This window comes from Colossoma macropomum, unplaced genomic scaffold, assembly GCF_904425465.1.
Source record: "Colossoma macropomum unplaced genomic scaffold, Colossoma_macropomum, whole genome shotgun sequence".
NCBI classification, from domain to species: Eukaryota; Metazoa; Chordata; class Actinopteri; order Characiformes; family Serrasalmidae; genus Colossoma; species Colossoma macropomum.
In genome coordinates this window covers 5,021,043-5,043,951 of record NW_023494791.1, presented here as the reverse complement: position 1 = coordinate 5,043,951, position 22,909 = coordinate 5,021,043, and the positions used below count along the sequence as shown (strand labels likewise).

The following is a 22,909-nucleotide window of genomic DNA, read 5'->3' as shown; positions in this document are numbered from 1 at the left end:
TGCTGGTGTCTCGGTAGCTAGCTAATTTTCCTGTTCCACCTTAAATGGAATGTGAAATTTTGAACAAGAAGCTGGTGAATATCTGACTTCAGCTTCATATCACTGAAGAATTAGGGGTGGGTGATAATAAATAATTGCCCCCCTCTTTGAAGGCATATGATGCCATAAATGTAACTAAAGCCCAGCAGTGAGGAGCTGAACTTTACCCTCCTCTGCTGTCACTGCAGACTGGCAGGGTCGCCTACAGAGCAGCGCTGGTAGCTGTTAATGAAGTGATGCTCTTTTTATTTGAGGGTCCCATTTCATAGGGAAGATTTCAATTACTAACCCCTGTAACTCAGTTCCAAGGGGCAAGGAGACACTTGAAAACAAGGGTAGGGGTAAAAATAAGATGGGATTGGGCCTAAATCATCCCTTGCTTCAAATGACCTCTGATACACTTACATACACGCAAACTTCTACCCTTCAAAATTCACTGTTTTTAAATGATAAGCATGCCGTTCACGTTAAACCTGAAGATGTGATGAGTTTTTATTTTGGGAAGGTGGGGAAGATTATTCTGCAGAGAAAATCGCTCCTCGGCTGTTTTGGTAGGATGTTGACGAGCTTCTCATGTTCTCTTGCAGGTTGTCGGTGGTCTCGACATACACAAAAAGATGGTAGTGGACGTGTGAGCGTCCAGCCAGTCCCCCGCCCCCCCCCCACAACACGCGCTTTCCTTTCCATCTCTGACGATCTGCTCAAGATATCCAGCAAATGCTCTCTATATTTCAACGGAAGTATTTACTCTGTGAAGCTACCTTTTTGCTAACACGAGCCTGGTGAAGCCAACGTGTAAGTGTTATTGAACTCTAGTCCTCTCAATAACCTGGTGTAGCACTTTACTGACTGAAGAACGACTTAGAGCATCTTTATCCGGAGACGGGAAGACGAGTTGGCTTGTTCATTTTTGTTTTGTAATGGTTAATTTTTTGGAATATTTATTGTCTGTGTTGTTTTTTTTTCTAAACAAGTATATAGACGGCTTTCAAAGGAGGAAAATAAAAATCAAAATCTCAGTACAGAAGTAGGTTATAATGTGCCAAGCAGAACCTTGAAACCAGACAGAAATACTGCCTATTATTATTATTATTAGGGGAATCTGGTTTGAATTGCATTCTGTTTTGATGCAGTTTTTATTTTCAAGTGAACAGTTTTTTTCCATTTTACATTTTGTGATATGAGATGTTCGTCTCTTGCATTTAATCATGTTCCACAATAGCATTTTTTATTGTGATAGAATGTTTATTTATAAATGTTTATATTATTGCAGAGTAACTCTCTTCTGTTTAACTCAGTGAGACAGTCCAGTAGAAACAGATGCCAAGAAAACAGCTGTATTTATGGTTTACATATGGTTAAACGTCTTATTTAAGGCAACGTCTTTTTAAAAGTCACTATTTCATTAGGAGTGTTTCAGTTCTCCCATCAGTTGGGAAGATGTACTGAATAGATGTTGACAGTTTATCTGCAGGCAGCACTGTTCGTTTAAATAATGTCTGAGATTTTATCATCGTTAACAGTACATTTAATTTTTTACTCGTGATGCCCCCATCTGGAAGAACTGTGCACTGTAATTTAAATACGACACACCCAAACAGTCAACTGCGTAACCTCTTTAATAGCGTTAAGATTTTGGCATGATGAGACTAAATAGTTTGGCTGAAAATAAGGTTTTGCCTCTTTACCCGTTTCTGTGCATCTTCATCTTTCTTTAATCGCAACTCTCTGCGTCCTGAAACCCTCAGAGCTTCTCCAGTGCTTGCATGCACATTTTCCTTTCTGCATGTTTTCCGATTTACAGCACTCCTACTGTTTACACTTAGGTTACGATGTTAAATATCACAGATCTGAGAGTCGTGAATGTTGCCGAAGTTTAGTTAACTGGTAACTGATGATATTCTTGAATAAATAAACAAAATTAGTTCTTTGCGAAAGTGGCACTGAACTGACTTGAGACGTATTCATTCAAGCAGAATACCTTGTATAATTAGCGTGGAGGTTTCTTTTTTAGATTAAAAGACTCATCTTTAATATGAGAAAGTTAATTTCACTCCACTTTAACAGAATGGGTATTTCACTCATGAGTCGACATCTGAAAATCACCCCGTTTTGGGTGAGGGATGTCCACAGTGCATGCTGCATTATATTGCCTACTGTGGGATACTGTATGAAAATGAATAAATCTTTAAAATACCATCTTTCTTACTGAATTCACAACTTGCCTCATTTCCAGTGGTATGTGGTTTATTTTTTTATTATGTTTTCTGAATTATACTCAGTGAGTGAATGTTCATAGCAATTAGTGAGAAGTGATCCATACGAATCAAAGACAAGTCTTCAGATGACTGGACGAGTCCAGTCGGTCGATTTCAGGCCGGTATTCCCGCAAGTCTATAATTTGCCACATTTCTGTATCAGTCCATGAGCTGTTCAGCACGTTATGGTTCCAACCAGCGTTAGAATCTCTCAGCTGCACGACTGGCAACCGCCCGAATGTTCCCATACACCTTTGATGGCGGGCTCCCTGTTGGGGCAAAAAGAAACATCAGTCCAGTTCCTGCTGTTTGTTCCAGCACCCATGACACTCAAACAAAGGCCATTTTTCCACTGCACGAATACCAGAACCTTTGGTAGCAAAACTAGAACTGGAACTGTTGGCTGTCTGCCCAGGACAAAAGGTTCCAGTTTCATGGTTTTTGGTAGCTGCTCAAGGTTGGCATCAACAGGACGTGATGGCACTCAAAGATGTTCTATTTCTGCTTTTGCTAATGAAGCCAACAACAGTTTAACAAATTCTTTACTTTTCCAGGTGAAGACAAAGTCTCCCTGTTACATCTCACTCCTATTACAGAAGCAAACCTCTTTATTTAGGAGTTATAGCTTATTTTACATCTTCTCAAGTTGGGAAACCCTGAACTACTTATTCAAGGCTGATAATCAAGTGCTATATCTGTTACCAAGCAACCAGAGATACGCACACAGCTGAAACTTAATCATGTAATAAAAATAACATGAAAAAATGTTAGCTAGACAACAACTGTTGTTAAAAAAGCAACAAAATTATAGTACAATCAACTCAGAAGTTAAGAAAATTGGGCCTCATTCTCAAACCGTTCTTAGGAAATTTCTTTAAAGCCACAGTTTTCTACAGAATGTTCTCTTATTTGGGGTTTGTTCTTAGAAGAACAGAATCTACACACACTCGAGCACAAAGAACTGAACAGTTCTGCGCTTTAAGAACACGTCATGAATCTGACGTAGACTTTTTCTTAGGACCTTTATCAAGAACACATTTAAGAAAAAATGTAGGAAGATATTGGTGAATGAAGCCCATTGTGAGTGCGCCTCCTGCTGTTTAACAGGGCATCGCTCCCCTAGTTTCAGTTTCCATTTCACAGCGCTTCTAGCTTTTTGTATTAGTCAAGATGTTAAGCTATATTTATCAAGAAAAGCCACTAATTAGCCAGAATAAACTAAATTAAAAATGATTGTTAATCTCTGTTTATGATGGTTTCAGCCAGTCATGTAGGCAGAAAATGAACTGGAACTGTAAGTTCTGTTTGATGCATGTTTGGGACAAATTATTGTTTTTGAGTGTGCAGCGGAAAAACTCCCAAAGTATCAACCTTTTACTTCACTTACCCAAGATGAGGTTGCATATCGCTGTCCGTGCCATTTTTATATTCTGAAAAGATCCCAATATATGAACTTTCCTGCAAAATATAAAAGGAATAGATACAAATCTTAGTCTATGCTATGCAAATGTTTTTGTTAAAGGACCCACAACCTAATTTTTCTTCCATCTTACACCCCCTTTGAGGTCCAGTTACAATGTTAGTTTGGGTTTATTTAGCAAAAACAGTAATAATTCATTTTAACATGACCGTTTCCATCCTCTTATCTCTTAGAATTATCTTAGAATAAGATAATCTTAAAACATCTCAGACTTTTTTTTGTTACTGTGCCTTTAAAATATGTAAATAAGCTCTGGTCTAATTCGCTGCCCTCATTCAGAATGTAGTCCAGGCTGAAACAATCCTTATAATATATAAGTTGTAAGTTAGAGCTAAACTGCTATATGAAGTGCTGAATTGGTGTGTTTACGTAAATAGGTTAAATTGTGTGACATCACAATTTTGATTTTTTTTTTTAGGTTTTTGCAGCTTTGCACCATATATTTTCCATATATGGACTGTGTGGACTGGACAGTGAGCAGTATGTGTTGAAACTTTTATTTCAGAAAAACTAGGAATATTCGGTTTTCCACAATACTTACCCTTTAAACTGATAATGTTCACCATTGGTCATTTATATTTGTCTTGACAAAAAAAACACCTTAAAATCAAGAGTGAATAAGTGGAGGTTCAAGATAAACGTTTGCACTCACGTGTCTGCAAGGACAATCCTGGTTTTGGTGACATTTTCAATGGTGAATTTCGTTTTTCCTCCTTTGCCTGCTATTCTACCAACAGCTCTAGACAAGTGATCTCCTTTGAGAGGTTTAACTGCAACAAAATACATGCAGACATTATAATGAGACATTTACAAATTAAAAATAACGTTTCCTCTGAAAAAACACTGGGTATAAATTTACCATCTGTGACATCAAATGTTTCCAGGAACAGTTCGTCCAATCTGATGAGCGCGAGAGCGTCCTGTAGGATATTCATAAGGTTAGTGCTGATATGAAGAAAACTGCTGCTTCCAACAGGGCAGCTAACATTACATAATCAAGAGCTGTTTTAAATACAGAGTGATTCAAAAAGATTCATCCGGTTTCAAAAGGATTTATTTCACTTGTAAATCATTACAGATCAATGCAGTGAACTGTAAATGGTTTAAATGAGCATAAAGTTTATTATGTAATTGTACAAGGTGTCAGTATGAACCTCCTCCAGCTGTACAGACAACATCAACGCCATAGTCAAACTCATCCCATACTGGATTGAGCATGTCGGGTGTCGCTGCACTCACGGCTCTTTCAGTGCGATTTCGGAGATCATCCAGTGTTGTGGAACCAACTACGAACGCTCTGAGCTGTTGGAGCTTCACTGCCCACGAAAATCACACTGCACAGTTATGACGGATTCACTCTTATTGAAGTGGAGAACGCAGAACGCTTTCTGCTCAGGGGTCTCATCTCCTCTCAGACTGAAGGGAGCCATCTTCCACTGACAGTCAGAAACTCTATGACCCCCTCTTTCAATTAGTATGTGATTGGTTCCTCAGCGCCTCACGGTTGTAAAAATATGGCACTTTGAAATCGGATGAATCTTTTTGAATCACCCTGTTTAACCTGCACAATACTGTTTAAATACCCACCTCGACTTGAAATCCTAGAACAAACGCCTTTACGAAATCTGCTGCTTTCGTCAGAGCACCAATATCCTGTGTTTCCTTGCATGTCTGTAAAAACACAGGAACAGTAAAGGAGGGAGTTACAACATGAACATGCATTCAGAACAAAACAAAGCACTTTATCACAACGTTAATTACTGAGATTCTTTGTTCTTACTTTAATCTCTACGTTTCTTGTTTTGAGATTAAATCGGACTTGAAGTTGTAGGTTCTCAACAATGGGGGTGAATATTTTGAGCCAGTTCTCCTTCAGAGGCGTGTATCGGTGGGGAGGAACGGGTATTTTCCTCATTTCGACAGCACCTCCCTGAAAAACAAACCAAAACACAGTTAAATCATCAAGAACTAGCTGATGTGGCTAGAAACACATCTTGACAGACGGCCAACACTGAGGGAATAACTGAAGGCTGAAGAAAGTTCTTGCAGGAACGATTACTTATGGAAGCTCATATCTGCCAGGTAGAGGAGAAAAAAATGCCTGTTTTTTCTGCTTTTCCATTTCTGGCAGCAGCATTTCAAAATAACTTATTCTGACTTATTTTCTCAAACTTTTAACTTTGTATGTCAAAATCACTTATTTTACTGAAGCTGAAACATTGACTTACTATGTCAAAATAATGAATTCCTTTCTCAAAATATTGACTTACTATGTCAAGAATGACTTATCTTGTAATATTAAATTAACATCCTGAAATAATTTTTCTAATTTGATACTCAATCATTAAACCTCCAAATATTCAATGCCTTGATGTAGTATCTCAAAATATCAGGAAAATGCCATAATTATGATATGCTATGTCAACATAAGTCATTATTTAGAAATATCAACATTTAGTCAATATACAAAAGACATTATTTTGATATACTAATTCAACATTTTGCTTCCAGAAAAAAAGGGGGGGAAAAAACAAATGATGCGTGTTTTTTTCTCCTCTATCTGTCGGGAATGGACCTCTGTTTAGATCTCAGTGTGATGTTATTTGGCCAAGTGTCCTAAGATCAATGACCTCTACTGTGGTGAAGTTTTTTTCAGTGCAACTTCACTTATTTACTATGTGTAGCAGGTGAGCATCCATCCCTACTAACACCTTAATCATTTATTTAAGTGGCACAACTTAAACTTCGTTTACAATTATGGACATTTTTTTCGCTTTCCACTTAAACATTACCCTAAAGAGATTTAGTCACTTAAAAGCATGTTTAAGTGAAAATCTGGGGCCAAAACTCACTTAAAGGGTCAATTCTACTCATTTTTCAACATTTGTTGCATAAGTCAATGGCTGAGATGTTAAAACGTCATTCAGAGTAGTTTAATGTGAAATGCTCCGTTCTAGTCAAGTCAAAGTTTATTTATATAGAGCTTTTAACAGCAGCTGTTGTCTCAAAGCAGCTTTACAGAGCTCAAACCTCACTGAACAAGACAAGGGCAAGAAAAACTCCCTCAGAGGAAGAAAAAGCACTGAGAGGAACCAAGACCCAAAAGGGGAACCCATCCTCCTCTGGTCCACACCAGGCAGCAAAACAATAACAAGACCAAAATGAACAGAGAATACGACTTAAATGTCGTCGCTGTCAGAGAAAACAGAGAAAAACTAAAAAGAAGCCAGTCTGTCACTGGTTTATCTATGAATGACAGCCGACGACTACTGTTAGAGTCCTATCAGAGTATTAATGAGAAACAGATTAATGAAAATCAGTCTCTGTTACCAGTGAAAACCAGTGACTGCAGTTAGGAGCGCATCACAGTGAAAACGAGGGTTAAACTCTTAGAAGCCCCTCATGATAAAGAACCTTACTGAGTCAGAGTTGTTCACAGTGGTGTTGGTAGGAACCAGACGTCTGAAGAGCTCCGTGTTGTAGACATTGTGACTTCTGGTTCCTATCAGCACCACTGTAAACAATCCTGAAGCAGTAAGTTCATCTAAAGTGAATCATTTCACCTCAAACCACTCTGAATGACACTGTTTACATCCCAAAGACTGAATTATGTGTGCAAAAATCAACGAATTCCTCTTTAAACTGTATAATTGATTAGACAAAAAGGCCACGTTCACGTGTTCACTGTGGGAATCAGCTGGGTTTCGCGCATGCGCGGAGAGACACGTGGAGGGCTTTAAAGCCAGCTGCGCCTCCAGAAAGCTGAAGTTACATTAATTTACACGGCATTAAAAGTGTGAACTATATTCGGTTTAACACATGACTGTCCGTTACCGTGAGTCTGTCCCCCGATATGGGGGGGAACTGCGGTCTCTTCGGCGCCGCCGCGTCTTCACTCTCCATCTCCGCTTCAGCCGCGGCGCGTTTGCGCTTCTGACTTTTCTTCGATTTTACTTTCTCGAAACTCTCCGTTCCGCCCTCACAGTCCATAGCAGCGGTCACTTCAGATGTGGTGTTGTCGGCAGCGGCCATTGTGAAGATAAAGGGTGATTAATTACTCAAAATTAACGAAAAACGTCCAAAATACTCCAGCGGGACTGTTTATCTCCTACATGCGGCCGCGGCCATTATACTGAGAGGACCTCAGCCTCGTCTGAGCAGAGCTAGTGCGCGAGTAAACAGCCGTGTCAACGCAAAAATAGAATAAATCCTCCTGGATAATATGAGTGATATTGTAATGAACCGGTTAATGAGTTCAGACCAAAATTCCCTCGGCTAAAGTCTCGATAACAGTAGTGCATATCTTGGGCGAGCGATCAGGCAGGAATGCGAACAGCTATCTAGGGAGTCGAATCCAAAAGAATCGGTTCTCGACTCCAGCACGTCCAGGCGTCGGGGTCGACTCTCGGCCAACGACTCTAAGAGTCGAATTGCTTGGAGTCGACTCCTCGTTTTTCTCTGTAATTGATGGAGCAGTGTGTAAAAAATCGCAATAAACCCTGATTAGGAACAAACAAAACCAAAAACCAAAATTTTTTGACAGAGAGTTGTGGAAAAGAGGATGAAGCTGAGATTCGCTCCTTATTTGCCATCTTATTCAGATTACCGTTCCACCTTAAATGGCTCTGCAGTTACATCCTGGTGCCTGCGCTTCATTGAAGTAACTGCTGCATCATTTAAGGTGGACCTGAAAAGTGGAATGCGAAGCCAACCTCAGCATCATGAGGAACAGAACATCCAACTTTCTCTTTCTCACAGAATTGAAAATGGTCCCATTTCAAAGAATTCTGACCATAGTAGCTAATGTTTTTATCAGGTCATCACTCCAGACCTCATTTGGTGAAATAAACAGAATTTTCTTCATATATCGATATAATCCGTAGCTATATGGTAACTGAATTTAGGATGGTTCAATCTCTGTTGCCACCAGCATTGTGGACGATCCCGTCCATCACTCACACTGACTTTTTCCACTGCTGCCGTCTGGCAGAAGGTACCGGAGCATCCGTGCCATCACTGCCAGACTCTACAACGGCTTTGATCCTCAAGCGATCAGGGGGGGTTCCACAAAGCAGGATTTCTTAGTTAGCCAGATAACTTAGGCCCAAAGAGGACTGTCCAATGGGAATGCCCCTTAGCTCTTTTTCTATTGGACAGGCTTGACTTTGGGTTTAAATTATCTAGCTAAACTGAGAAATCCTGCTATGTGGAATGTTGCACCGTGTTGTTCCTGGAGGAACGTAATTTCACTCCACTGTGTATTTGTACACGGATGGAATGACTACAAAAGCCTCTTGACTTGACTTGCCTCGATCACCGGCTCAGGAGCTGTCTTGGTTAAAACCGAGTCGAGGAGTCGATTCCAGCGGCAGGAGTCGCGAGTCGGAGTCGACTCCAGCAAACTCGGCACCACTTGTCCGGCCAGGGACAGAGTGCGAATAAACAGCCACATCAACGCAAACATATACAATAAACCTGCCTGACTCATATGAGTAATATTGTAATGGATTGGTAAATGTGTTCAGACCAGGGTTTCTTCGTAAAGCCTAATTAACAGTAACGTTCGCGCATATCGTGGGCGAGAGATCAGGCAGCAGTGCGAACGGCTCTCCCTGCGCCGATGGACCCCGCTCGGTCAGTCGGAGTGGAGCTGTGATGTGAGATTTAGAGCAGGTTTCAGCGGTTTGGTCTCATTTTTGTCGGATATCCCGTTGTATCCAGCATGTCGGCGCCTCTGGAGAAGCCGCAGATTATCGCTCACATCCAGAAGAGTCTGAACTACACCGTGTTCGACTGCAGGTGGATTCCCTGCAGCGCCAAGTTCGTGTGTTTGGGTAACTTTCCGAGAGGAACCGGAGTCCTGCAGATCTACGAGGTCCAGCACGGAGACGCCCAGCTGGTGAAAGAGGCGAGCTTCGTCCACTTTTTAATGTTTCTGATGTTTTTGACGGCTCTGTTTGCTGTTTACTGTTTACCGTCAACCAGCTGATTTCTAGAAAACTCTCCGCGCCTCGTTGTCATAGCAACAGGAAAACGGCAGCGTCCTGCACTGTAAACTGTAAACCGATCAGGCATAACATTATGACCACCTCCTTGTTTCTACACTCACTGTCCATTTTATCAGCTCCACTTACTATATAGGTGCACTTTGTAGTTCTACAGTTACAGACTGTAGTCCATCTGTTTCTCTGATACTTTGTTAGCCCCCTTTTACCCTGTTCTTCAGTGCTCAGGACCCCCATGGACCCTCACAGAGCAGGTGCTATTTGGGTGGTGGGTCATTCTCAGCACTGCAGTAACACTGACGTGGTGGTGGTGTGTTAGTGTGTGTTGTGCTGGTACGAGTGGATCAGACTCAGCAGTGCTGCTGGAGTTTTTAAACACTGTGTCCACTCACTGTCCACTCTATTAGACACTCCTACCTTGTCAGTCCACCTTGTAGATGTAAAGTCAGAGACGATAGCTCATCTGCTGCTGCACAGTTTGTGCTGGTCATCCTCTAGACCTTCATCAGTGGTCACAGGACGCTGTTGGCTGGATATTTTTGGTTGGTGGACTATTATCAGTCCAGCAGTCACACTGAGGTGTTTAAAAACTCCAGCAGCACTGCTGTGTCTGATCCACTCAGACCAGCACAACACACACTAACACACCACCACCACGTCAGTGTTACTGCAGTGCTGAGAATGACCCACCACCCAAATAGCACCTGCTCTGTGAGGGTCCATGGGGGTCCTGAGCACTGAAGAACAGGGTAAAAGGGGGCTAACAAAGTATCAGAGAAACAGATGGACTACAGTCTGTAACTGTAGAACTACAAAGTGCACCTATATAGTAAGTGGAGCTGATTAAATGGACAATGAGTGTAGAAACAAGGAGGTGGTCATAATATTATGCCTGATCAGTGTAGTTGCTTTCTAGGTTTCAGTGATCAACACCTCTGCAGTTAGTAAGGTTAACTAGCCCATTCATTTTACATAGTGTCCATTGAGCTAACAGTACTCTACACTCTAAAAAATATGGTTCTCCAAGGGTTCTTCAGTGAAGGCCATCTGTTTAGAACAATGGGCCTCATTCACCAACCATTCTTAAGATGAAAGTTCTTCTTAAAACCCACTTATGCAGTTTTCAGAAAGATTCTGACATTCAACAGTGTTTTATTTGGGATTCTTGGGACTCAAGCAACAACAGAATCTACTCACACTCAAGAGCACAAAGGTGAGAACAGTTCTGCGCTTTAAGAACACGTCATGAATCTGACGTAGACTTTTTCTTAGGACCTTTCTCAAGAACACATTTAAGAAAAAGGCCCATTAAGTTCTATATAGGACCATTTCATGCTTAAATTACTCTTTGCATGGTGAAATGGTTCTTCAGACTGATGGAGAATGTGTTGTACATGGTTCTACAGAGCACCAGAAAGTGTTCTTCCGTTGTGTACAAGCTTGACATCGTAACAGTAGCAGAACCTCTTTTTGATTTTCAAAAAGGCTGTTTATAGAACCATCAGCACATTCTCCATCAATCTGTAGAACCATTTCACCATGCAAAGAACCCTTTAAGCATGAAATGGATCTATATAGAACTAATTGTTCTAAATAGAACCATTGCCTTTACTAAAGAACCCTTGAAGAGCCATTTTTTTCAAGTTCTGGGTTAGAAAAAATTTCTTTTTTTGAATTAGGTTAACGTGAATCTGAATTTATGTAATGTTTTGGCAACAATTAAAATAACTCCACTATTTTAAATGGACTGTGTTTGTACAGTAATGAATAAAAGGCTTAAATAAGACTGGAATCATCATTTATGAGGAGCTTTAATATCTTTAATGCATGTTTGCCGCTCCGTTAGTGTTCAGGGCCCCAGGCTGAACTGATAAACCTGAACATAGAAGGCCTTCATGGTGAGAATAACAAACATGTAAAATGCACTAAAACTCCATATTTATCACGAGAGTACGCTCTGACACAAATATAACACTTTACGAAAGGGATTATGTTTATAAAGTAGAAAAATAAGTGTTAATTAACAGAAACCAACAAAACAGCTGACAATGCAGGGAAGCTTTTGGGGCTCAAGACTCTTCAGTCTGTAGGATTTATCCAAACAAACTGATCTTAACTAGATTTACCTTAGTAACTAATGATTATACAAGAAATAGTGTGAGTTACTGGATTTGTATTAATAAATTTAACAAATTAGTAAAGCAAACCTCCCAAAATTGTATTTTAAGTGTTATTTTAAGTAATTATTCTGTTATTATAATTATACTGTTTTACACTGATTTGACTTTAAAATGTTCTCAAAGATTTGTGGGAGGAAATTTGAGTTGTAACTTATTGCTTAAACTTCCATCTTATTATCTTCTCATGTGGAAACTAATTTAATAAGTGAGATCCAGTGGTTCTAAGTGCATAACGTGCTGGAATGGAGGCTAACTGTTAATGTTATGTCTTGGGTTTTCCTTTTCTGCCCACACTTTGATGTTGTTGCAGAGTAACATGGATTCCCATGAGTATTTTCAGTCTTCAGTATTATGTTGGTGTATGAAATAGCAAAAAGATTTCAGACTCTTCAAAGTAGCAACCATTTGCACTGATGCAGCTTTGCCCAAACTACTTTATAGAATATTAGGTTGTTTTTCCTTCATAGGCATCAAATTCGCTCCTTATATTGCTCCTAGAAGCAACGTTCAAGCATTTAAGCACAAAACTTCAGACCAGAATGTCCTTTTATTATTACTATTAAGTGTCACCAAGTCGTTTCTGACTCCTGATGACCTTGTGGGTTGTTTTTCTCCAGACACTTGTCTTCTGTTTGGGTCCTCAGGCTTCCTAATAGCCTGTTCATCCATCCATCTTATTGCTGACTTTCCTCTTTCTTTGTTTACTCTTTCAAGCGTAGTTATATTTTTCACTGAACTGTATCTTCTGTCCAAAATAAGAGCTTCAGTTTGGTAATCTGGGTTTCTAGTGAGAGGAAATGAGAGACTTTGGTCGAAGATCCATTTGTTTTCTCGGCCGTCCAGGGTGCTCTCGAAAGTCTCCACCGACAGGCATCACTGTTTCTCATCCTGTTTTTTTATAGAATGACTTTTAGATTATAAAACGTGCTGATTCAGGTGCATCCAATCAAATCAGGTGTGTTCAAATCTGTATGTTAGCAGAGAGCTGCATTAATAGACGCTGTGTTTATGTACTGATTTCTGTCTTTCAGATAGAGAAACCTAAGCCAATAAAATGTGGAACGTTTGGAGCTACATCTCTCCAGCAGAGGCATCTGGCCACAGGCGACTTTGGTGGCAATCTTCATGTGTGGTATGTTCAAATTAATTACATTTGTCTCCAGTCTTACCCTGCGTTTACACTAGGAGGCGACAGAGCGACAAGCATCCAGTCATTTCCTGTGGGTGTATAAATAACAGCAGTTGCCAAGAGTCTAGCAAACTCGGATGTCGTAGCTGCTGAATGAAAGTGGTCAGGCTATGCCTCATATTTATACGGCTTTTTCCCTCCAAATATATACATTATAGGTGGAAACAGAAGTGATTGGATGGCCAGCTGTTTAACAAACTGTTAAACACATAAATTAGACTGTTAGCCACATCTGATTTAAATGTATTTATTTAAATTTTTTAATTTATTTTAAATGTAGTTATTAAAGTACCCAGTACCAGGTACCAGATTTGCCTAGTGGAAAACCAAAAAAAGGCAAGTAGAGTCGAGTCGAGCCGGTACCATACAGTGGAAAAGCGCTTTACAATTTTTTTGTCGGAAGCTGGATGTTGTGCATGTCCACACGCAACAACACGAGTGGCCTCAAACACCGCAAGAGACAGTTTTGGGATGACGTACGTGACTTGCCACTTGCTAGTGTGAACGCAGTGTTTCTACTTTCACCATCCTGGGTTTTCGGTAACACACAGACTTAAATTTGAATTGCTTCTCCAGGAATCTGGAAGCACCAGAGGTGCCGGTGTACTCGGTGAAAGCCCACAAAGAAATAGTAAACAGCATTGATGGAGTTGGAGGGTTGGGTATCGGAGGCGGCGCTCCAGAAATCGTTACAGGAAGCCGAGACGGTAAGTGTGCAGTTACTGTCAAGAGGGATGTTTGTGGTGGCAGTTTAAACAGTGCAAAACACGCTGATTCCCTCACCTCCTGCATGGTGAGCTGCAGTCTGAGGTAAGTCAGTCCAGTTTATTGTCAGAGGACCAGACATCAGACTGTAATGAGTTGGTGAGTTAACAGGGGAAAAGAGAGTGGAAGGAAAAGCCAGTCTCTTGGGGTTAGCTGTTAGCCTTTAGCCTAGCATGGAGACCAGCCTACGGTGCTCCTCGCTCAGCCAGCTGCTTTAGGCAACACCTCAGCTAAAACTGATAGTGTGAACAGCTATAATATTTACTAAAGGGTTAGAGGGTTGGGTATCAGAGGCGGCGCTCCAGAAATCGTTACAGGAAGCTGAGACGGTAAGTGTGCAATTACTGTCAAGAGGGATGTTTGTGGTGGCAGTTTGTGGCCAAATGTGCATATTCTGTGGGCTTGTTTTTATAGGTACAGTGAAGGTGTGGGACCCAAGGCAGAAAGACACGCCTGTGGCAAACATGGAGCCAGCTGAAGGGGAAACCAAGAGAGACTGCTGGACAGTTGCCTTTGGTATGTATTTACAGTATATCCAATAAATGCATGAAAAGTATGCCAAAAAAGCCAAAAACATTTTATTCAATTTAATGCCAATTTTTTTTTTCCATTTTGTTAAAAGGTCACGCTTTCAATGATCAGGACCGCTGTGTATGTGCTGGTTACGACAACGGTGACATCAAGCTGTTTGACCTCCGAAATATGTCTGTGCGATGGGAGAAGAACATTAAAAATGGCGTAAGTGGCAGCAGGTTTCTGTGCCTTGATTGGCTTTCAGAGATTTCTTTTCGCTTTCCTTCATACATGTGAGTTGATGAATCATGTAGCACACCTGGCTATGACAGATATACAGTCTTTGCTCATTAAACAGTGCTAATGTGTTGTAGAGCTTTGTAATGTAACAATCATTTTAAAATTTGTTGATGATAAACACACTGAGACAGTGCGTGTCTGTGAATTCTGAGGTCCTGACAGTCTGAATTACAATGATTTTTTTATGCCTCTGATAGGTGTGCAGCGTTGAGTTTGACAGGAAGGATATAAGTATGAACAAACTCGTGGCGACATCTTTAGAGGGCAAATTCCACGTCTTTGACATGAGAACTCAGCACCCGACCAAAGGCTTTGCATCCGTTTCTGAAAAGGTATATATTTTTCCATATTTACCGCAAACCGCTACAACATTTCATATAAACACACAGAAGACGTGTTAGTTTACTGGTTGTACATTTGTGTTGTAGACATTGAAGAAAGATTATAACTTAAGTATTATGTGGAATGTTTTGTTTTTTTTTTTAATAAAATCCGTGAATTTCCTATTAAACTTGTGCAACGGATTAGACTAAAAACTCTTGCTCATATATCAGACTGTTTGAACTGGCTGACATAAATAAAAGTGTCTGATGTAGTTTGTAAACATTATTAAAGTTTCACAATGTACAGTTTACCTTCGACTCCATACAGTCCATATAAAGAAACTGAGCTGTGCCCATTTTAAATTTGTTGTTTTGATGATGTCATGGAAACAAACACACTCACACTTATCCACCTATTCAGCCTACAGCAGTTTCAGCCTAGGCTGCTTTTACAATAAAACACAATTAGTAGTTGGCAAACTATCAGTTCATCTGATAAACCGGCTGAAATTCTTTTTAAGGTATTAGTTGTGTCTTTACTGTTACACCGGTATGCAAATAAATGCAGATAATGCGACGTATAAACAGTGCAAAACACACAGATTCCCTCTCCTCCTGTGTGGTGAGCTGCAGTCTGAGGTAAGTTAGTCCAGTTTATTGTCAGAGGACCAGACATCAGACTGTAATGAGTTGGTGAGTTAACAGGGGAACAGAGAGTGGAAGGAAAAGCCAGTCTCTTGGGGTTAGCTGTTAGCCTTTAGCCTAGCATGGAGACCAGCTGGCTTTCTGTGTACACCGCCTACGGTCCTCCTCGCTCAGACTTTAGGCGACATCGTAGTCTCTGCCTACAAGCCGAGCGCCTCCACAGCTTCTCAGCTAAAACTGATAGTGTGAACAGCTGTAATGTTTACTAAATTCTGTGGGCTTTATATACACTCGCCTTTATCTCGTCAGGGTTACAAAGCAATAGTGACATCTGTTTGTATTGTTCATTTTTGTTTTTACTGTTTCGTCCCATAAAAATGTTTCAGATTTACTTCAGTTGTTAAATATGGTTCTTATAAAAAGTGAAAGGGCATCCAGAATAAAAGATCACTGTTAGTCTATAAAAAACATTTACTTAATCATCCAACAATAATACATAAATACACTATACCATAATATATACTGAAACCATCCGTAATCTTAATTATACCATGATAAAAATATTTTCCATACTGCCCACTACTAGGCACAATACAGGGCATCAAATAAGAGCAGATATTATTTACATATCAACTTTAAAGGCCCAGCAACAAAGACAGCCTGTTTAGTTCTAAGCGATACGGAGGGGTTGAAAAAATGTGTAACTGACTGTTTTTAGTACAAAAACTTCATAAGTGGACCTCAGGGGGACAATACAGTTCAAGAATAAAAATGATATGAGCCTTTTTTTTTTAAGGAGTGACATGCGAAAAATAAAATACTGATTGATTTGATTTACTTTATCTTACAGATTATTAGTCAGAAAGCCTGAAATAAAGCTTCAGAAAACTCAGCCCACCATGTCTTGTGAACCTTTTACCTGCACACTCGTTTACTCTTTGTTCTTTTGTTTTTTTGCTTTTAGGCCCATAAATCTACAGTATGGCAAGTGAAGCATTTGCCTCAAAACCGAGACATCTTCATGACGGCAGGTGGAGCGGGCAACCTGCATTTATGGAAATAGTAAGTCGATCAGTGCTAAAAAGTTTTAGAAAGTTGAGTGTTTTATCATTTTGGTCTATCCAGGCTCCGCCCACAAATGGGTTCTTTAATTGCAACTACTGCGGTGTTGGAAAAGCTTTACAGAGTGTTGCCAAAAATCCCGTTCAACATAATGAGAAACTGTGGCACAACTCGGTGTTTGACATAATGCCTAAATCATACATGCTAACCTGGGGACCTTCCAGGCCAAAGTGCTGTGGAGATCAGCGTTTACCCTCATCTAACACTGTGAATTCAGTTCATGAAGGCCTTGCTAGTTAGCTGATGAGCTGAATCGGGTATGTTTAATGAGGCAGTGTGTCGAAGTCTGCAGTGATTTGGCCCACAAGGACTGGAGCCTGACACGTGGCATAATTTATTCTCATCAGACTGCTGAAATGTTTATTAAGAGTTGATAAATAACACTGAGTTTTCATTTAAAATGCCGTGCTGCTAAGCTGGACTGAGTTGTTGTAGCTAATTGAGACCGTGCAGGTGAAAAAACAACAACAGACTTTGCCATCATGCTGACATTGGCTTGATTAGATGAAATTAAAAATGACAACAAATACATGCTAACAGCTTGACGTGTCACACATAGAATGTATTTATTTTGACTTATTATTTATCATACAGGGCTGGTTAGCCCACTTACAGTGGGGCCCTGAAAGAGATGCAACAAAATACAGTGCAGTAATATAGTAATTAAGCAAAAGAACACGAGAGGGCGTGTGTTATCGTGAAATAACATCACGGCTCGTGCCTGCGACCAAATCACAGTCGTGATGTTATTGGCGATAACACACTCCTCGAGTGTTCTATTGCTTTAATACAACAGTTAAATAAATAAAGTAATAAATTAATAAACTGGGCCGTGAACGCGGCGTTTAATATGTTTTAATGTTCGCAGTTCCTTCACCAAATTATAGTTCCTTAACGAGCAGTGAAAAACGAGTGAAAAACCCATGATGTTATGGCGAAATAACATAAATAGAAATAAACGAACATTTCTGTTAACGTTAAGAACACGTTTAAAACAACAAAACAAAAAATCTAGATCAAATAAAATGTATTTAAGACTTTTTGTGAGGTGCAGTTGGTCCAGCACTGCTTTATATTGACGCTGTAACTGTCCTGACCTGCTGCAGTGAGTATCCAGCCAAGAGGACTGAAAAGGGCACAGACGGGGTGGACAGAGGAGTGGCTGGGACGCTTAACCTCCTGCAGAACGTCAACTTGTCCACACAACCCATCGCCAGCCTGGACTGGAGTCCGGACAAGCAGGGCCTGTGTGTGTGTTCTTCCTTCGACCAGTCTGTGCGAGTCCTGATCGTCACCAAGCTGAACAGAGTCTGAGCAAAAAGCCTGTGACTCGAAACCTGTATGAAGTTCCTCTGTGTGTTTTTTCCACACAAAATCAATCAACTTAATATGCAAACAGACTTGAAGCCTCAGTTTAGAGACGTATTGTGTCTCTGTTCTTTCAAACTTCTTTCTGACATTGTTTGGAATTATTAAATGAATTTTTACACAGTAGTGACGTGACATGGTACGTTTTTCTTCAGTTGCACACGCAGAATTCTCATTTTTAACTTGTTTCTATTTTTTTTAATTTCTGATACTTTCCCACACTCATGCTGAGATATGGCATATGCAAAAGTTTGGGCACCCCTGGTCAAATTATGTTTTGTGAGAATAAGTGAACACATCCTCTACAGAGACACACTTCTGCACATTTTAATACACAATTACTGTTTTTTGCAGGATTTAACACATTGGGGAAAAATAAAAGTTTTGGCACATTGTTTTATTTTTTTCCCAACAAGATAAAATCAACAAATAAATAGATAACTGTGCACTAACATTTGAAGAAAATGCCATATTTAAGTTTTTTTTCCCTGTAGAGATTTTCACATGCTTATGTGTGTTCTCTGTAGAGGATGTACTTTTTTAACTTGGAATATAGAAAATCAACAAAACGTAATTTGACCTTGAGTGTTCAAACTTCTGCCTATGACTGTATGTTTCAATGTATTTAGACTAAACCCAGCCAATAAATTCAAATACAAACACTGAGCCTCATTCACGAACCGTTCTTAAGAAGAAATTTCTTCGTAAACCCATTTACGCAATTCTTTTGTCAGAGCGAAGATTCTGACATTCACCAATGTTCTCTTTTTTGGATTTGTTCTTAGGTAAGAACAGAATCGACACACTATTAAGAGCACAAAGGTGAGAACAGTTCTGTGGTTTAAGAACACGTCATGAATCTGACGTAGACTTTTTCTTAGGACCTTTCTAAAGAACAAGTTTAAGAACAAACTTAGGAAGATACTGGAGAGTGAGGCCCAGTGTCCTCAAGATCAGTGCCAAATGGACATGCTATTTTGACTTTTTTCCCCTCGTGTTTTGGACAGTTTCAGGTACACATGGCTCTCACAGTTTTCCTACCTTAATAACCATTTTTGGGGGAGTACATCATCATCATCATCATCCTATTGAAATTGTGACACAGTGAAATATTTTTACTGGCCATCAAACTCCCTGTTAACGAGGTTAGACACCTTCCAACTCGTTTTTTTAAAAGCAGGTTACCCGTCTTTTGTGTGGAAATGCCCAAAAATCTAAAACAAAAACTTGGGCATGTTATGCTTGATGGAAAACAACAAACAATTAATGCTGAATAAAAGTACTTTTGAGCATAGCTTTTGTGAAGGCTTAAATGATAACAGAATATTATTTTTAATACTAAATAAGCTGATGTGACACAGTGGAAAGCAAAACTCAAGGACAGAAAAATGTATTTCTTAAAATTAATGTTTCTGTATTAAACTGTGTCATATTTAAAATATGTAGTGTTAATGTGGAAAAAGACGTTAGGGCATGAAGAAGAACTAATGTTAAAATGACTTATTTACTGATATTTAAAGTGAAACAATAACAGTCTATAAAGGTAAAAATGCACGTTCTTAGATGATATACTTTAAAAATATTTTTTAATAGCTATAAATAAATCATGTTCTATGTTAATGTTAAGCTTTAAATGAATGTATTTAAGATTAAAAAACACTCATCAGATTTTTGTCTCTTACATGGCATCAACTCTTGTGACTCCATTTAAGTGCTGGAAAGTTCATATCCAGCACTTAAATCTGAAAAACTCTTGAAGGTCCTCGTCATCCACTGATTTGTCATGGATTCCTGCGTAAACAGTCTTCAGCAGGCTGGTCATGAACTTCCCATCCAGTATGTCAATGTACTTTTCAAGGCAACCTTAAAAAAAGAGACACAGACTCAGTGAGAATGACAGAGGCACTACAGAGAGGGGCGAGAGTCTCAAAGCTACACAGCACAGACAGCAAGCATCACTTTAAATGGTGTGACTGCCGAGATGACCTTGACACATGAAAGAAACAAGGCTGTAATGTAGATTTAGCCTGAAAGATTTTGTATTTTTTCTGTTAAGAAGAAAAAGTGCCCAGAAACTTACTGAGCCCCATGACTTTTCCATAGGCAATCAGGTTAGAGGTCAGTTGTGGGTGGTCAAACAGCTCTTGTTTCATGAGGATACGAACAATCTCCCCTGTAATGAAGGCGTCATCAAACGTCTGTTCATTAACAGGCTTCAAGGGGAACCTGCTGTAAACGTCCACAGCAGCCAGAGGGTCAGTCTTCACCAGCAGGTTCGCCAGCTCAATGTACGCATCGTGGACCTGAAATACATCCGTATGAACTACGATGAGCATCAAATGTGAGAAATGAGTACCTAGTCTATGAGCCATTTTACTTTTGCCCTGGAGCTACAATGCTAATGTAGTTAACATAGAAGCCTATATTCCCTGTAGTCTGTAGTACATCTGTTTCTCTGCATGCTTTGTTATCCCCCTTTCACCCTGTTTATCAGTGGTCAGGACTCCCACAGAGCAGGTACTATTTAGGTGGTGGATCATTCTCAGCACTGCAGTAACACTGACGTGGTGGTGGTGTGTTAGTGTGTGTTGTGCTGGTCTGAGTGGATCAGACACAGCAGTGCTGCTGGAGTGTTTAAACACCTCAGTGTCACTGCTGGACTGAGAACCAAAACTATCCAGTCAACACCATCCTGTGACCACTGATGAAGGACTAGAGGATGACCAGCACAAACTGTGCAGCAGCAGATGAGCTATCGTCTCTGACTTTACATCTACAAGGTGGACTGAGAAGGTAGGAGTGTCTAATAGAGTGGACAGTGAGTGGACACAGTGTTTAAAAACTCCAGCAGCACTGCTGAGTCTGATCCACTTGCACCAGCGCAACTAACATGCCACCACCATGTTAGATTTGAGCAGCTCTAAGTTTCCTGTTGCCATGTCGTGATCCTCTCATAATCATATTTTAGTATATTTAGCATATTTAGTGGTTTTGACTGTGATAGTTTCAAACTTATTCATGATGTATGGAACTAAGCCCATATGTAGCACTGCACAAAATGCTTTTTTCACACACACACACACATCTTCTAAGCCACTTATCTGCCTGGGTCGCGGGGGTGCTGGAGCCTATCCCAGCTGTCATCAGGCGGAAGGCAGGATACACCCCAGACAGGTCGCCAGTCCATCACAGGGCAGACAGACAGACAGACATACACACTCACACCTAGGGGCAATATAGTATCTCCAATTGGCCTGACTGCATGTCTTTGGACTGTGGGAGGAACCCCACACAGACACGGGGAGAACATGCAGACTCCACACTGAAAGGACCCAGGTCGCCCAGCCAGGGAATCGAACCCAGGCCCTTCTTGCTACCCACTGCGCCGCTTTTTCAGATTTACTTAATTAAAAAAAAAAAGAAATATGATAGAAATATCAGTTTATATAATCATAATAAGGCCTCCAAGAAAAGTTAACCATTTTAAAAACACATTTTTGAGTGCTTGGGGTCTTTTGTCATGCAGTGATTTAATCATGCAATTGCATAATGTTAACTGGGGAATAGGATTCTCTGTTAGCTACGTTAGCATCGTAGCTCCAATGCAAAACTAAATAAGCAAATTTCAGACCCCAAACATGTCCTCGCTTTAGCCTACATTTGGGGTAAGGGAGAAAACGGTGAGATACTCATTTCTCAACATCGCTTCAGGCAAGTGTGTGATAACACAGATTGCCTGAGGCTAATTGGTGACATATAGCAGTGGTGTTAGCCTTGTAGCTCTAGCACAAGACAGAACAAGCAGAGTATGAATATCAAACATGTCTGGTTGGTTAACCGGGGCGTTTTTGTAAATTTGATTTTTATCACTTCTATCACTTGACCTCTGGAGCCATGGCGATGACTTCTTCATAGAGACCGCAGGCCTGCTGAGGCGAGTCTGGGGAGCGAGACAGGGCCCTGGCTAATCCCAGCCGAGGAGCATGCGACTTCACATTCAGAATGGCTGGACTGGACACTCCACTGAGATTACTCTCCTCTTTTACTGACGCTGCTGAAATACACAAACGAACAAGAGGCAAACCTTTCAGTTTAAACAGCTTTCTGTTGGTTACAGTAAGTCTACAGTATTACAGTAAGGCTCAGCAGGAGCTCCAAGTCTCTCTAAAATTTAGCAGATGGTCTTTCATGAACTGTAATAATCCAAAGATTAGAAGCCATGTTTTAACTACTGATTACAGAATAATACTCCAGCACTGTAAAACACTGTCGAGGAGGGCTGGGAGTCCAGTTCTAAGTTTACAAGACCAGAAAGCAATAATCAACATCCAGCAAGTGCAAGAACAACATTTCAAAACTCAAAATAGGTCGGTTACATATGAATTGTTTATATTCTTCCTAGTGAAAAAACACTCCTATTGGGATATGATAATCTAGCCCAATGTTTATTTATGGTTATGTCTATGCTATGAAGCCCTAGAAAGAGAATTTTATTTGTCATCCTGGCCGTATAACTGATAAAAAACAATAAAAAACAAAAATAAAACACTGGACACTTAAATATAAATATAATACAATATGAATTCAATAAAGCTCTTTATAAAGCACAGTATAAAAATCAAGCATGCTTCCACTGGGAATTTTAGGTTGGGGGGTTTAAGATAACTTGGGGCACTTTTTTACGCTTTCAGGCACTTCCACAAACCCTAAACTAAATCCTAA

At 40.1% G+C, this 22,909-nt stretch overlaps 3 protein-coding genes across 4 annotated transcripts in view; 2 read left to right on the top strand and 1 right to left on the bottom strand.

Moving 5' to 3' along the window:
- ppp3r1a (protein phosphatase 3, regulatory subunit B, alpha a) overlaps positions 1 to 2,243 on the top strand; it is a 34,812-nt gene extending 32,569 nt beyond the window's left edge. For both annotated transcript variants that reach the window (XM_036573693.1, XM_036573692.1), the window contains one exon: positions 627 to 2,243. In XM_036573693.1, coding sequence (XP_036429586.1) covers positions 627 to 674 — 48 coding nt within the window. In that variant the 3' untranslated portion in view covers positions 675 to 2,243. The remainder of the gene's footprint in view (positions 1 to 626) is intronic.
- Positions 2,244 to 2,264: 21 nt separating this feature from the next.
- pno1 (partner of NOB1 homolog) lies at positions 2,265 to 7,928 on the bottom strand. Its single transcript, XM_036573691.1, has 7 exons — positions 7,612 to 7,928; positions 5,558 to 5,707; positions 5,365 to 5,448; positions 4,637 to 4,697; positions 4,430 to 4,547; positions 3,685 to 3,755; positions 2,265 to 2,566 (listed from the first exon to the last, which is right to left on the bottom strand). Exons 1-7 carry the CDS (start codon positions 7,807 to 7,809, stop codon positions 2,499 to 2,501), a joined length of 750 nt encoding a protein of 249 aa, XP_036429584.1. The 5' UTR covers positions 7,810 to 7,928; the 3' UTR covers positions 2,265 to 2,498.
- A 1,239-nt stretch (positions 7,929 to 9,167) lies between these two features.
- Positions 9,168 to 18,313, top strand: wdr92 (WD repeat domain 92). Its single transcript, XM_036573689.1, has 8 exons — positions 9,168 to 9,685; positions 12,994 to 13,094; positions 13,728 to 13,858; positions 14,331 to 14,432; positions 14,539 to 14,654; positions 14,927 to 15,061; positions 16,662 to 16,759; positions 17,926 to 18,313. Exons 1-8 carry the CDS (start codon positions 9,500 to 9,502, stop codon positions 18,131 to 18,133), a joined length of 1,077 nt encoding a protein of 358 aa, XP_036429582.1. The 5' UTR covers positions 9,168 to 9,499; the 3' UTR covers positions 18,134 to 18,313.
- The last annotated feature ends 4,596 nt before the right edge of the window (positions 18,314 to 22,909 follow it).